At 33.8% G+C, this 15,802-nt stretch overlaps 1 protein-coding gene across 6 annotated transcripts in view; it reads right to left on the bottom strand.

Annotated features, from left to right (window-relative positions):
- Positions 1-15,802, bottom strand: part of LOC126818904 (furin-1) — a 102,964-nt gene that overhangs the window by 25,294 nt on the left and 61,868 nt on the right. For all 6 annotated transcript variants that reach the window (XM_050546558.2, XM_050546552.2, XM_050546553.2 and 3 more), the window contains exons 5-6: positions 2,427-2,503; positions 1,384-1,472 (exon numbers count right to left, since the gene is read on the bottom strand). In XM_050546558.2, coding sequence (XP_050402515.1) covers positions 1,384-1,472; positions 2,427-2,503 — 166 coding nt within the window. The remainder of the gene's footprint in view (positions 1-1,383; positions 1,473-2,426; positions 2,504-15,802) is intronic.

Here is a 15,802-nt window from a genome sequence, read left to right as displayed (position 1 = left end):
TCAAATCTATTTAATGGTATACCAGAAATTGGACAAATTCTTCATAAATACACTTGTTTCTAACATAAATCAATGAAATGACGGGTTCTAAAATTGAAAAGCAAACAGCATATAAAATTCTTCCAAGGACAGCTGATCAAACATGACATGCAAGTAAATGTTCATAATTTATATTACAGATAATTAGTCAATTTTTGAGCTCAACCAAAACAGACTTAAAATATTTAACACTATATAATTATGGCACTGTGATATGAAATTAATTGTCTTCGTCAAAACAATTTAATGTTCTTTGAGCAATTTCTAAATGGAAACAGTCAATTAAATATGAATGAAAACATCAAAGGTCTTTTACAATTAAAGTTTGATGAAGATCCTAATATGCTCATCCAACCAATTAAAAAGGCTTTATATAATCAAATTATGTACGTGCAAAATTGTACAAAGATTTCATGGTGAAACTCTAGGGAGATCATTAAAATTAAGGTATGTTAATATTTATAAAACCTGTCAAGTAAAATGGAATGGATTAAACTAGTTAAAACACCCAGTCTACTTATATATAATCAGTAGAAAACATTTTCATCAAGTTGTAATTCATTCAACATTATCATCATGATAAAATTAATATTACAAAATTCATAAATCTGCTGAAGGGAACATCCATGAAAACATTTTTTTTTAAGATACAAATTTAGCACGTGTTGATTGTGGCAGATTTATTTGGTTGAAAAACTGTGAAATATGCTGGTATCTTGCATTCAATTAACTGTGATGATATTAAAGCTTCAGTAAAGATAAACTAACCAACTTCTAATTAACTGTTTATGTTTACATTTCTTAAAATAAATGAACACTTTTCAGCTAACTGATTTAGTTCACAAAAATTTCCATAATTCAATATTACTGTTTTTAAAAGAAGGCTTTATCACATAAGACATTAAATTATGATTTCATTATGTTTGTTGTTGCCATTACCTGAGAAAAAAAATGTTCCCAGTTTACAAGTATTTTGTTAAAAAAATTGAAACTTATTTCCCTATTTAAACAAACATCAACATAGATGTATTCTTTAAGGTTTAGTAAAAAATATAAAACAATTGGTGTGTTACTTGATTGATAATAATAAAAAATGGATTACAGTTTAAAAATGACTAAAATATTTTGCACACTACACGGCATTTCTACAATAAAATATTTTTGCAACTTCTTATTCAGTTTTTGTCATCTTTGAAAATACCAATTACCGTATTGTAAATCAAGTTGCAATCTTCTCAATAATAATGTCCATGAGATCCAAACCTACTTGAATAGGCCTACTGATCACTGTGAAACAAATACCAATAGAAGATATTTTTACAATAATATTGACAAAATACATACCTCCTATTCTAGCATTAAAAGCCACACCTACATTACACACACCATTATCAGCTTGAGCTGCCACTTCCCCTGCACACCTTGTGCCATGTCTACAAATAAGGTATTAAACAGATATGTTTCAAACAACGGGGTAACACACATCTTGAGAGAACATACAAATTGCTTTTTTTATACAAATTATATTGTGACACCTCCATATTAGCCCATATGAACTTCCATTGCAGTGAAAAAATAGTTTCTCCCATAAAACATCTGATATTGTTAAATGACCATAAGACAGTGATATATTGCTAACTGTGTCCTTATCATAATGATGATTTTATCAGATAGTCATGAGCAAGGAACAGTGTCTAGTCATTTGGATGGTAAAAAAACTGAGGAGCCTTGTACATCTTGGTCGGTACATAAAGAACACTTGACATTTGGAATTTGAAGTAAGAGTAGGTAGGCATAGTACCGCTGTCCGGGCATAATTTCCATCATGGCACACTATATGGCGTATGCCCGTCTTCATTAGCACAGTCGGTACAGAATAAAAAAGACATTAGAACCAAAGGGCGACATATTTTTACTCTATATTTTGACAAACAATAAGGCATGTCTGCTGTATGAAAACAAACACAGTTGGATAAAAAATAGTCCACTGATGCCAAAATATTGTATAGTTTATATTGGCAATATCTTGCTATTTTAAGATAAGGTGAAGATTGTTGATGTGCCTCAAGCTTGTCTAAATTACAATCCGCTTATTTTCCAAGTTAAGATAATTGAGACATCAGATTTTGTTTTTAAAAACCCCAGATCTTTTTAATTGCTATTATTAATGAATGAAAGGAGTTAAATGGACAATCTGAATTATCATATTACATTGTAAACAATAGATAAGATGAAAAGCATATCTATAAGACATTGACACGAAAACTAGAACAATAGAATAAATACTAGATGAAAATAATAGTTGTCGTGACATTATCCCAAGTTGGCATCCCACATTGTTGCAGATGCCACGTAGGAGATTAAATCAACTAGAAAGAATGTAATACCTGTTTTCATTGGAATAATCGTATCTTGGTTGGGGGTCGGGATCATGACCATTTACATCATAACTAGCATGATAATCCTGCAAATAGACAAAACATATCATCATATAATAATACAGAGAGAAAAGAATAGTAGTTAAGTTTCACCACTTGTAAATGTTATGGTGTGCTGATGACGTTCGTTTATTTCATTGCATATCATGTTATTAGTACATTTACATTGAATTCCCACAAACTTTGGTGCATACACCATGCTTTGAGATGTTCAGTCAGTGTGTTATGCTTTCTTCAATATCAATTTCAAAATGTACCACCTGTATTTAATAAACTCAGCCCTTCGTATAAAGTAGGGTAGGTCACACAAAACATTGTGTACATCAAATCATATTGGATCAAAATTTAAAGAAATGTAGATTTCATATTCTGAACATAATAGAATATCAGCTAATTAGAGCCTCACTAGAATGTTGATTCCGCAAAAGTAAAATAGAGATCATTCTGTAACGATGTTAAAAGTGAAGATAACCCTATAATAAATGTGTGCCAATGTGAGAACCTATTAATGTACACCATTATATACTATGTTGAATTCTGATTTCTTTAAAACCAATGCCCATTGAAGTATTATTGTAACAAGTATATCAACTTTTTAAAAAGTCTTCAGCTCAATTAGTAAAAAAACCAAAAACAATATTGTCTCAAACATCAAGACAATGTCTTTCAAAGTATCATATATATTATTCTTAAAATATATTATTCTTGTACCAGTATATGTTTTCAACACTTGAATGAGATTTTTGAAAATAAACTGTGATATTGGGATCGAAAACGGCTAAATAAAATATAGTTTGTCAAGTAACGAATCATAAAAAAGGTTGTTGCATACTTATTAAAAATAAGTCAAGAAAAAAAAAAAAAATTTATTAAAGATACATTATGGGAGATAAGATAAAGAGATGGCAGTTCTCGCTATAATAGTTAAAAACTAGATAGTGTAAAGGTAATTTGCTGAAAATTTCATTCAAATTGATCCACTATGAGCCGAGAACGAAGTGGGTGGAATTTTCGCATAGTCCCAATCATCATTACTAAAATCATTAATATAAACAGCATAGTCTCGATTATTCACTTTTTTGATTTAATTATCAATGGCTGTTAAACGGCATATATACTATTCAAAAAAAGTAGGGGATATTTGATTTTGGGGGCATAATACTAAAATATGCAAATGACTACGAAAAAAGTCACTATAGAACCTAACAGAAGAAACATTTCCAGTTACATGTGACGCCCAAACACACCAATAGCTACCGCATGGAATGCAGGTGATGCTTGGGATCATCATGGGGGTCCAACCCAAGATTTGCACGACTCTGACTTTGAATGTTACAGTCATTGTGGCATTGAATTCCAGGGTGGAAAGATCAGTTTAATTGTTTTAGTGACCAGAAAACAAATTTTGATATGCGTCGGCTTACCCAAAATGAAAGGTTACGTGCCCTTGGCATGCTACAGATCGGCACAACACAGGCGGTTGTGGCGCGGACGATGAATGTTTCTCAGTCTGTCATAAGCAGGCTATGGTCCAGATACCGTGATACACAATCTGTACAGGACAGACCACGCTCAGGTCGACCAAGGGCGACAACTCAAGCCCAGGATCGATTTATCCGTACCTTGGCCTTGAGAAATCGTGTCATCACAGCAAATCAGATCAGCGCTCGTCTTCAAACAGACACTGGTGTGAGAGTGAGTGGCCAGACGATTCGGAATCGACTGCATAGGGGTCACCTTCGCGCCCGACGTCCTCGCGTGATCCCTTGTTTGAGAGATCATCACATTCAGGCAAGACGTCGTTGGTGTAGGGATCGTCAACACTGGGATAATCGACGCTGGAGCAATGTGATGTTTTCAGATGAGTCAAGGTTCACTGTTGATTTTTTGGACAGACGTAGGAGGGTGTGGCGTCGTCGAAACGAGCGCTTCCAAAACGTTAACGTCATCAGACATGATCGATTTGGGGGTGGTTCTGTTATGGTGTGGGGAGGCATCACTGTTGCTGGAAGAACGGCTTTACATGTTGTTGCAGGGCGTGTTACAGGCCAGTACTACCGGGACAACATCTTGGCAGTCCATGTTGTGCCGTTCGCACAACGTCATGGCCGCCGTTTCATCTTCCAGGATGACAACGTAAGATGTCACAGGGCCAGGATCGTTACAGGTTACCTCCAACAACAGAACATCACCACATTACCTTGGCCAGCACTGAGTCCCGACCTCTCCCCCATCGAGCATGTCTGGGACATGCTTGGACAGAGGTTACGTCAACGTCAACAACGTCCTGCCAATGTCCAAGAACTTGCTGCTGCGTTGCAACAGGAATGGGACAATCTGGACCAAAATGACCTTAGACGTCTCATTAGGAGTATGCCACGTCGGATCAATGCTTGTTTGGCAAACAGAGGAGGATTTACCCGTTACTGACTTGGTTGTGATGCTGTGGTAACTTTGCTGTTTGAATAGTATAGGAATCTAATCCAGCCAACATCGAAGGCTAGCCTTGACATCGATAGTTTATTATGGTCTGGATAAGTTAATTAATGTCTAATTGATAATTTAGATAACATTTCAGGCCTAAAGAAAGACTTGTAATAAGCAGATTTTGCTCTTGCATAATGCATGTTTAAGTAACTATACTATTCAAAAAAAGTAGGGGATATTTGATTTTTAAGTGTTATTAAAGTCACCTAATGAAACTGACGAAGAAACAAATGACAAAATGAAATGAAGTTCACATTCATCGATTTATTCCAAATGATCGTTAGACTAAGTAAGGCACAGACTGACCATTATAAGGGTAAAATGATACCCGGGGTCAAACAGCAAAGTTACCACAGCATCACAACCAAGTCAGTAACGGGTAAATCCTCCTCTGTTTGCCAAACAAGCATTGATCCAACGTGGCATACTCCTAATGAGACGTCTAAGGTCATTTTGGTCCAGATTGTCCCATTCCTGTTGCAACGCAGCAGCAAGTTCTTGGACATTGGCAGGACGTTGTTACGTTGACGTAACCTCTGTCCAAGCATGTCCCAGACATGCTCGATGGGGGAGAGGTTGGGACTCAGTGCTGGCCAAGGTAATGTGGTGATGTTCTGTTGTTGGAGGTAACCTGTAACGATCCTGGCCCTGTGACATCTTGCGTTGTCATCCTGGAAGATGAAACGGCGGCCATGACGTCGTGCGAACGGCACAACATGGACTGCCAAGATGTTGTCCCGGTAGTACTGGCCTGTAACACGCCCGGCAACAACATGTAAAGCCGTTCTTCCAGCAACAGTGATGCCTCCCCACACCATAACAGAACCACCCCCAAATCGATCATGTCTGATGACGTTAACGTCTTGGAAGCGCTCGTTTCGACGACGCCACACCCTCCTACGTCTGTCCAAAAAATCAACAGTGAACCTTGACTCATCTGAAAACATCACATTGCTCCAGCGTCGATTATCCCAGTGTTGACGATCCCTACACCAACGACGTCTTGCCTGAATGTGATGATCTCTAAAACAAGGGATCACGCGAGGACGTCGGGCGCGAAGGTGACCCCTATGCAGTCGATTCCGAATCGTCTGGCCACTCACTCTCACACCAGTGTCTGTTTGAAGACGAGCGCTGATCTGATTTGCTGTGATGACACGATTTCTCAAGGCCAAGGTACGGATAAATCGATCCTGGGCTTGAGTTGTCGCCCTTGTACAGATTGTGTATCACGGTATCTGGACCATAGCCTGCTTATGACAGACTGAGAAACATTCATCGTCCGCGCCACAACCGCCTGTGTTGTGCCGATCTGTAGCATGCCAAGGGCACGTAACCTTTCATTTTGGGTAAGCCGACGCATATCAAAATTTGTTTTCTGGTCACGAAAACAATTAAACTGATGTTTCCACCCTGGAATTCAATGCCACAATGACTGTAACATTCAAATCTTGGGTTGGACCCCCATGATGATCCCAAGCATCACCTGCATTCCATGCGGTAGCTATTGGTGCGTTTGGGCGTCACATGTAACTGGAAATGTTTCTTCTGTTAGGTTCTATAGTGACTTTTTTTTTAGTCATTTGCATATTTTAGTATTATGCCCCCAAAATCAAATATCCCCTACTTTTTTTGAATAGTATATAAGAAATAATTTAAATTTGATTGGCTTATAGTTCTTCCAAGTTCAAGTTATCTGAAATGAACATATACGGTGGTGACAGCACATATAAATTTCAAGACAATTTGATGAAAACTTCAGCCTCTTGATCTCGAGCGTCTACAAATTTCTCAAATTGATTAGGGGCAGTAACTCTGGCAGTAATTTGTTGAAAATCAATTGTCTTCTTTGTCTCTTGAACATAAATACTTTGTATAAATAAAGTCAATATGATAACTTTGGCCTCTGGAGTTGCTTGTGAATGACAGAAGGCAGACGGACGAGAGTGACCACCACAATATATGGCCACATTTCAATGTCGGCATACGGAAATAAAAGAAAAGTCTAATCATTCACCAGTAACCTTTAGATGTAGCTAGTCTGTATCAAATTAATCAAATGTTTCAAGATTTTAAAACAAAGGAAATGAACTTCTGCTGTGAGCATTATCTTGTCAGAATAATGTTCAGAACAAAGAGAGAAGAAAACAATAATGGTCTACAAAAAGTACAAAACCAGCAGACACAGACTTTTAAAATGGGATCACTAACATTTCCGCTTTGATATCAACTCTGACAACATCTAATTCATTAATAAAATTAAACTTGTGTCTGTTTATGCACACCATTAATAGTGAGATTATGTACATTTGAAGTTATTTCCGGACCAGATGAACCATTTTTTACTCTGACAAAAGCCAGATAAGATGCACTAGAAATTATTTGATTAAAAACACTGATGATTTAATTAGACAATTAAATTAACTCTGTTGTTGAGTTTCTGTCAATTTTTCTTTAGCAATTAATATCGTGTAAATTTTCACATAAATTTCAATGTTTTAATAACTACAATAAATTGATTTAGAATATTATAATTGTCCAGAGGAAACCATAACAGATAGGGCCTATAATTCCTGAACAACCTACTTTGGATTCTTTATTTGGATTAGCTGATTCATTCCCTTTATGAATCAGGACATCCAAATTCAATTAATTAATGATTACTAAACTGGGGTGTTATAACACTGTGTCTACTGATATGATCTGTGTTATAGCTAGTCAACATATATCACTGTAACACTTTTGGGTGCCATATTCCCCTGGACACCAATTTTTGTAAACAAGACAAACTGTTTTTGGATAGTGTGTCACAGCGCTCACGCTGTCGATCGCCATTGCCACCAATTGCGATAAAAATATAATTTTGGCGATAAAATGTTCAACCTGGCGAAATTTTTGGCGATAACATTTTCCTGTATGGCGATAAATATCCACAAAGCTTTACTTCAACGCCGTGCATACACGTTACAATCTATTGCGCTTGGCTGAGCCAGTTATCAATCAATTAGGTGCCAATAATAGAGATATCTTTTGTCTCTTGATCAATCTCGGATTAGTGTTGATTAGTATTTACAGTAAGAGTAGTAATACACTAATTAAGAAACAAAAGATTTAATTATTTGTCTTCAAATACGAATCGGTGGATATTTTGACGGTTTCTACATATTCAAAATGGTGGACACTGTGAATAATACTTGTTCGATTTGTTTGGGATTATTGAATTATGAGGTCTGTTTTATCTTTTTCTTACTTCTGTTGCACGTATCGTTAATAAATGAAGCCAGGTTTGTTGTTACAGTTTATAATTGCGTATATATTCTTTGGGTTGTCAAAAGTCAGTTATCATCAAATCACATGCCATGGGTCGTAAGCGAAAAATTGAACAGCCTTCTTCAACGTCCGATAGAAGAATGTCAGACTATTTTAGTATGTGACCACCAAAATGCTCCAAGTCTAAAGATGATACTGACATGATCAGCTCTCGTCCATCTAATATTATTAGATCCTTGAATATTGAAGTGATATCAACTTCTACTATAGGTCTGCACGAAGGCTACGGTACCTCAAAAGTTCGCGACTGAGAAAAATTTCGAAAAAGAAAAATCTTAAAGACTTAAAGAGGCATTATGGGAGATTAGATAAAGAACTGACAGATCTCACTATAATAGTTAAAAATAGATAACGTGAATAGAATATGTTGGAAATTTCAGTCAAATTGCTGCACTCTGAACCAAGATGTTAGCTTTTGAATTTTAGGCCTAGCCTCGATTATCATTACTAAAGTCGGTACAATAAAAAAAAAAAACATAGTCTCGATTATCCATTTTTGTTTAGTCTCGATTATCCATCTTTTATGGATGAATGGAAATTTTCAGATATTCATTAAAAATAAATACACTGTGTAATTTAATGTTACTAAGTATTGGAAAAGTGGTCAATCTAGATGTTGAAAAAGAGAAGAATTTTGTAAATTGTAATATCATATGTATATTTATGTACTTATGTAAAAAAAAGAAAAATATCCTGAAAAAATCTAATAGATATTTATTCTTTATTTTGGCAGAGAAAATATATGGCTAATAAATTAAAATAAAAATTGGCGGAAAAAAAATGAAACCCAGAGTGAGCACTGGTGTGTCACAAGTTTCCCACCTCAAAATTTTTCCAGGACTGGCAAATACAGTAATATATCATCTTTATGTATTTTAAATGAACAGTACACGGTAGAATTATTATATTTTCTTTTGTTAGCCTGATCAAGATTTTGATTTCAAATATCAACTACAATAATATTTTCTAATAATATGGTGTTTGTGATTTTTGTATCTCTTCGATCTATTATGTTAATTAAAGCCACTTATCATCATTGGTATTTTCCAGACAATATCTAACTTTTCCAGGCTTAAAACATTCAATCCTAGGTAATCTTCAGAAGAGGCCCATCAAAATATTTTGGTGAGGATTATGTCTATCATGTCTCTGTAAATGATATTTAATGGAAGTGAACCATTTTTGGGACTGATATTAGTTTTAAAGATTCATCTTTCACAATATTGAAATTTGCATGGGATTAAAAATCCCTCAAATGATGATCCGAGACTTTCAAGCACATATCCTGTAACTTAGGTGAAACCACCAGACTGTAAAGAGTTGAAACCGAACAATACTGACTAGATTTTATAACAAGACAGGCAACAGCTGTTAGTTATTTATTTTATATTCTGAAAGTAACTTATAATTACCATCTACCATCAGAGATTACATTTGCCAAAATAGTCACATATGAATCATTTTCAATTAATTTTAATTATATGTTGAATGCAATAAAACTTCATTTGTTTACTTTCTACAAAGTATTAAATCAATAAAACTAATAGAACTTCATGAAATTAGTTATGTGTGTGGTTCTGAAAGTCATATAATGATCATAATCTTTACAATAAAACAGATATAAACCTAGATTAGTTTACTTTTTCACAAAATAACACATAACCTCTTTATGGTTCAAATCCACTCTTGTTCAACTGAAATATTATGTGGTACAAGAAGGATTTCTAAAAGGCGTGAATTCATGTAACAAAACTTTGACATTACTTAAATCTGCCTATTGCAGGTCTTTCTTTAGGCCTGAAATGTTATCTAAATTATTAATTAGACATTAATTAATTTATCCAGACCATAATCAATTCTCTTATGTCTTTCTTAACCTTCGATATTTAGTGAATTTGAATACATTTTGCGACGGATAATTTAACGTAAAAAGGGATAATCAAGAATATTTATTATCTTACTAATATCTTGGTGCATATTTTGTTTTCATTATCTATTTTTTTAACTATTATAGTGAGAACTGAGAACTATCAGCTCTTTATCTAATCTAACCTAATGCCCCTTTAAATTGATATTAACAGGAAGTTGGCCTGCTATACGGCATTAATTACAATTAGCTCAATCATTTTTTGTCTAAATCTTGTCCTCTCTCACCATCCCAATAATATTATTAGAGGATAAGGTGCTCTACATTATTTGTTATATTACACCATCAAAATACAGCAATTTACAATGAATTTAGAAACCAATATCATCCCGGTTTTAACTAGCCATATAAAGAATAGTTATAACACAAATACTTTAATCCTACTTCTGTGGTTACTGATTACATCATCTTATTAGTAGATAAAATACTTGAAACAGAGAAGCTTATATACTAAAACATAGCTTAAATTCTAACAGATTCTTAAGCTTATCTTTTCAACATTAATTAAACAGAAACAACAAAAGTGGCAGTTAAAAGAAAGCTTGATTTTAATCTTGGAATTAGAAAATCAAAGCTGTTTGAAAATAAACACTGAAGCAAAATTCAAGACATACATTACTGCCTATAATTACCTACTACCTTTACTAAGAACATCGTGGAAAAGAACAACAATTTCACAATATCCTACATTTTAACAGTCAAGTGTAAGATTATTACTTGTGGAAGTTGAAATGGCTTTTATCTTAAAAACCTTTCAACAAAATATTTATCTTTCATTTTCAAATGTATCTACTCTATATTGATGAACTCTTTGATGAAAAAAATACAGTAAGGAAAACATGAATGAATTAATTGATCTGTTTAATTCTAATTATATTTATCATATTTTATCTTAATACATGTGAAAATCTGTGCATTCATGATTCAATGGTATGTTTTTATATTGGTAAGAAATGAAGTATTAAGGTATGACCACTGGTCTCCCATACCATGAACAACAGCTGTCAAAACAGAATGAATGTGCAAACTCACACTGCTGCAACTTTCAGTGTATATAAGACAGATTTTGTATCTCTATACCAAATAAAATGAAGGTACAACTCCACAATGGGAACTACCAAAAACAGTCATTTGAAAAGACTATCTTTCCTTGAGTAAAACATGGACGGACAAGATGTCCTTTTTTATCATCAGTATGCTTTATCGTGTACCATTTATTTCATTACAATGTATTTGGGTTTGGTAACATAAAATCTCAAGTCTGTTTAAAAAACTTATATCAACATTATCTTAGCTTTCTATACAGACTGAAGAACTTGTAAACACATCCATCTCTTCCATTAAAAAAAACCTATCTTTGTTGCAGATGTTCTGTCTTCGTGCAAACTAGACGCTAGCTACCTTGGTGTTCTTTTATTACTCTTATTTAAAATGTAAGTAACGAGGACACATACAGTTGATAATTATCATTTTGTAATGCAACAATTATTTCATTATTAACAAACATAGTTCTCTGCATTTATTGCCAACATTTGTTAGAGGTGGTCTCAAATTATCTGACAATGATGAATAGGCGTACACAATTTTTTCAGCACTTTCTCAGACTAACAAGCTTACATTTAAATTCTCTAAATTTGATGCCAGGGTCAGATTACGCTTTTTTTTACTATTAAATGACTTAACAACAATCAAATCTACATCATTTAGAATCCAAAATGGGCAATAAAAGTCAGCCATCTTTATGATTACCCCACAAACTGAATCTATCTATATCTTATTTTTAACAATATCACAGATTTTTATTTCTCTCTACAGTAATGTTTTGTCAGTGTCTGGGTGGTAAAAAAAACTGTTTGAAGTGATGCAATCTGTAAATTATTGCTCAACAAAACAATAACTGTTGAGCTATGTTTGGCAGTTATCAAATCTAATTCCTGAAAATGCAAGGAAGCTAAAATATGAGGTACATGAGCATTTATTATCTTAAACTGCACAGCAATAATCACACCACAAACTTTAACAGTGATGATAAAGATGTGTTTTATGTGTCTGACAAAATTACAAACTGTTGTTTTTTTAATACAACACAACATACACTTTAATATATTAAAGCTGATGGAAATTGTTTAACTCAAGTCCTGGTCACATTTACAAATATTTTTGAGATTACAGTAAATTATTGTTCTAGGATATAGTTTATTTTCTAAAATAAAAAAAGGTGTCTCGACTTAAAATTTGTATAATGCGTTTTAGAAAGAGTAAGAATATCTCATGCCAACTTCTATCCTTATATTTTATTTGGATATCAGAAGATCACCTGTACAGAGTAGATGGTAGCGGTTTTAGAAAGTAATCATACCCTGTTCTATGCAGGACACCCATCACTAGTAGATTGATACTATTATCTGAGGCAACAAATTCTTGACATGTTACACAATCATTTTTCATAAATAATGAAGCAGTATAAAATGTATTTCTATCAGATGTACTATACCTGTAGTCTTACAGTAATATTAATGGTATATTATATGAAGATGTGTATAGGTTTTTATATGAAAGAGTGTTATCAATATTTAGACTGGGTGTAGGGTGTAACTTTAAATTAAAGCAATCTGAGGTTAACTATTACTTTCATCTCAATCAGCTTGGGCTTGATCCTGCAAATGTTATAACACTGTATCTAGTGATCATTTTATTTACAATTTTCTTATTATGAAGAAAAAATATGTTGAAAAAAAAATTCATGCTTAATTCTCTTGAGATATGCAGACACATGTACAGTCCCCTTATGTCTGCAAACAAATTTAGCTTTTATTTTATGAAGAAATTTTTACATAAAATTATGAAGCAATAACATAGGAGTAATTTTCATTTATATGAATCCTATACAATCCTGTTCTACACTGTGGTCCACCAAACAACAGAAAACAACTGGTTTTAATAATTTAAACTTAAACATTCTAATAATATCACTCAATATAATGAATATTTATTTAACAAATATCAGTTTATTTTATAAACAGTACACAGTTAAATAAATACAGTATAAGTAGGAGGAGCAATTAGAGTTCAACTTGATTGATCTACAAATCAGTTTTTGAGCATTATCTATGCGAAAAAAAAATGGGTAAGCATCATGGGCATTCATTTTATGAAACATAATTCTTTTCACAGTACCAAAAATTTACAGGTTATTTGCAGTACAAACCAGCAATGGCCCTAGAACCTGTACACCTACAACCTATCTCCTGACCAGATGAAAAATGGCTACCAAACAGGGTATTAATAATCATATCAATTTAGTAGTTAAGCCTTCACATTATCTCAGGACTACATGCTTTATGATCCTGTAAGGTGCTTTATTTGACTAGTGGCTTATTAATGGTAGCACATCAAGCATTATCTAATGCCATTTAGTCAAAGAAGTCTCAATAAAGATTAAAACACCATGGTAACACACAGTTTTAATGTTCTTATTAAATGTCTTCAAACACTAGATATGGGCTAAACAGAATTAATCTATGTCATTTTAAACATTTCCTAACCTATGTCAGTAATGTTTTCATTGTACCAAAATCAAAACATGTGCATAGACACAACATAGCCTACATAGCTTTCAACATTTTTTTCTTAGTAGAATTTAAATTAATATGCAATTTAGGTACCGGTAACGGTAGAAATCATACAATTTCAATCCAAAATATCCATAAAACCACACAAATAACTCTAGATTTAGTTTCAAAAGATTACTAGAATTCTAATGTAAATGCCCGTATATTTTCAATTTAAGCACATGTTACATGTTAATACAGGATTGCTCATTAATTTAAACTAACATCACCCATGGAAAAGAAAACTGCCTTAAATGTCAAACTTTGTACATTACGGCATATAAATTAACCTTAAGAGCATTTGAACATCTATTGCACTGTTTAACACCAAATTTTTAAAATCATTTAGAACTACATGTAAACAGGTACAGTGTGACTACATTCTTTATGCCCCATGTTATGCGTTCGTTCAACCAATCCTTTTCAGATCGTTAATGGGGAGGATGGAATTGGAAGCGTTGTGAACATAATGGACAAAACCCAAGTAGTACCTTCTTTTTAAATCATGTCCGTAATACCCACATGTAAGCTACTGTAATCATTTTACCATAGGCATACGAGCCACAGGGGGGGAGGGGGGGCCCTAACTTTCGGGCAGACGGGTAAAGTGAAAAAAAAATTATTATTTCATCTAGTTGGCAAAATAAAGTGCCCGAAATCTAATAAAACACCAATTTTACTTTTCTTTTAATTGAATACCACGAATTTGTACTGAATTGACTAAAACATTTTGTCTGGAGTCACTCTACTTTGTGCGACATTTTCGGGCATCGATTATTATTTGTGAATGCAGGTGCAACAATCTGATTGAATGGTTGGAATTCAGGTTGGCATTGAGTGGGATTTCGGTTACAAAACCATTGGACATCTTTGGAGTTGCTTAACTCATGGGTTAGAATAGCAGAAAAATGCATTTGCGGCGGTTACATTTTCAAAATTTTCTCCAGGAGGGCGAGGCCCCCATACCCCGCGATGATTGGTTGGTTGTTTGTGGGTTTTTTTTGGGGGGGGGGAGGGGGGGCTAACCAAATTTCTTTCGGGCATTTTGAGTTCTGTCCCCCTAACAGTCATTGAGTCCGTACACCTATGCATTTTACCATAATAACTCCACATAGAACCTCAGCAACATCCTCAGTCCACCTGCAGAATTTTTTTTCTTACAAAATGCAGATCTCTTTTTTGCAGTGGATGAATTCAGGTAAGCATGATTACATGCTGAAGAGGAATATTAATATTAAAAGGAAAACAGTGCATGTATAGGCTATTTTAGGTCAACCAAATAATATATCAACTCGTTTATTTTTTTTTTAAGGTGTGGATCAACTATGTCAAAATACGTTTATTTGTGTAAATTATCTATGTTTTATTTCGATAAACAGCTAGTTTCCAGACAGCGCAATAGCTCATTAAAAATATTGAATTGTCTTATACTGTGTCTGGTTTGAAATTATTTCCACAACATACATAAAAGAGGGTGGAAGTCAAGGGTTTGATTGCAAACAGATACACTATAAAATAGTCAAGCACAATTAAAGATATTGTACAGTAAACTAAATACTGTCTGTTAAAAAAACAGGGAAAGTGAGGCTTTATACAAACACTTTGTGTAAAAGAAATACAACCCAAAATGTCAAATTGCACCGATTTTGTCCAAATTCGGCAGGCAGAAGGCATGAGAATGCAAGAATGTAATTTTTGTAGTGTTGGTGTTATGGTCAATAGACAGGTTCAAAACCAATATATTAAGAAAGTGCAATACTACTCCAAGGGAGAGAGGGGATTACAGGGACTCAAACCCTCCATTCCCTCTAAAAAAAAATGTGTTTTTTTTATCTACACATCAAAAGTAACCATAACTAAGCCATTAGATTTTTTTACAACAGTGTGTAAATAGGAATGTATGACTTATTGATTGCAGGAAAATAAAATTTTATACTCTAATTAAGGAAACAAATGATGAGGGAACAAAA

This window comes from Patella vulgata, chromosome 4 (assembly GCF_932274485.2).
Source record: "Patella vulgata chromosome 4, xgPatVulg1.2, whole genome shotgun sequence".
In the NCBI taxonomy this organism is placed as follows: Eukaryota; Metazoa; Mollusca; class Gastropoda; family Patellidae; genus Patella; species Patella vulgata.
This window is presented reverse-complemented; position numbering and strand designations above follow the sequence as displayed.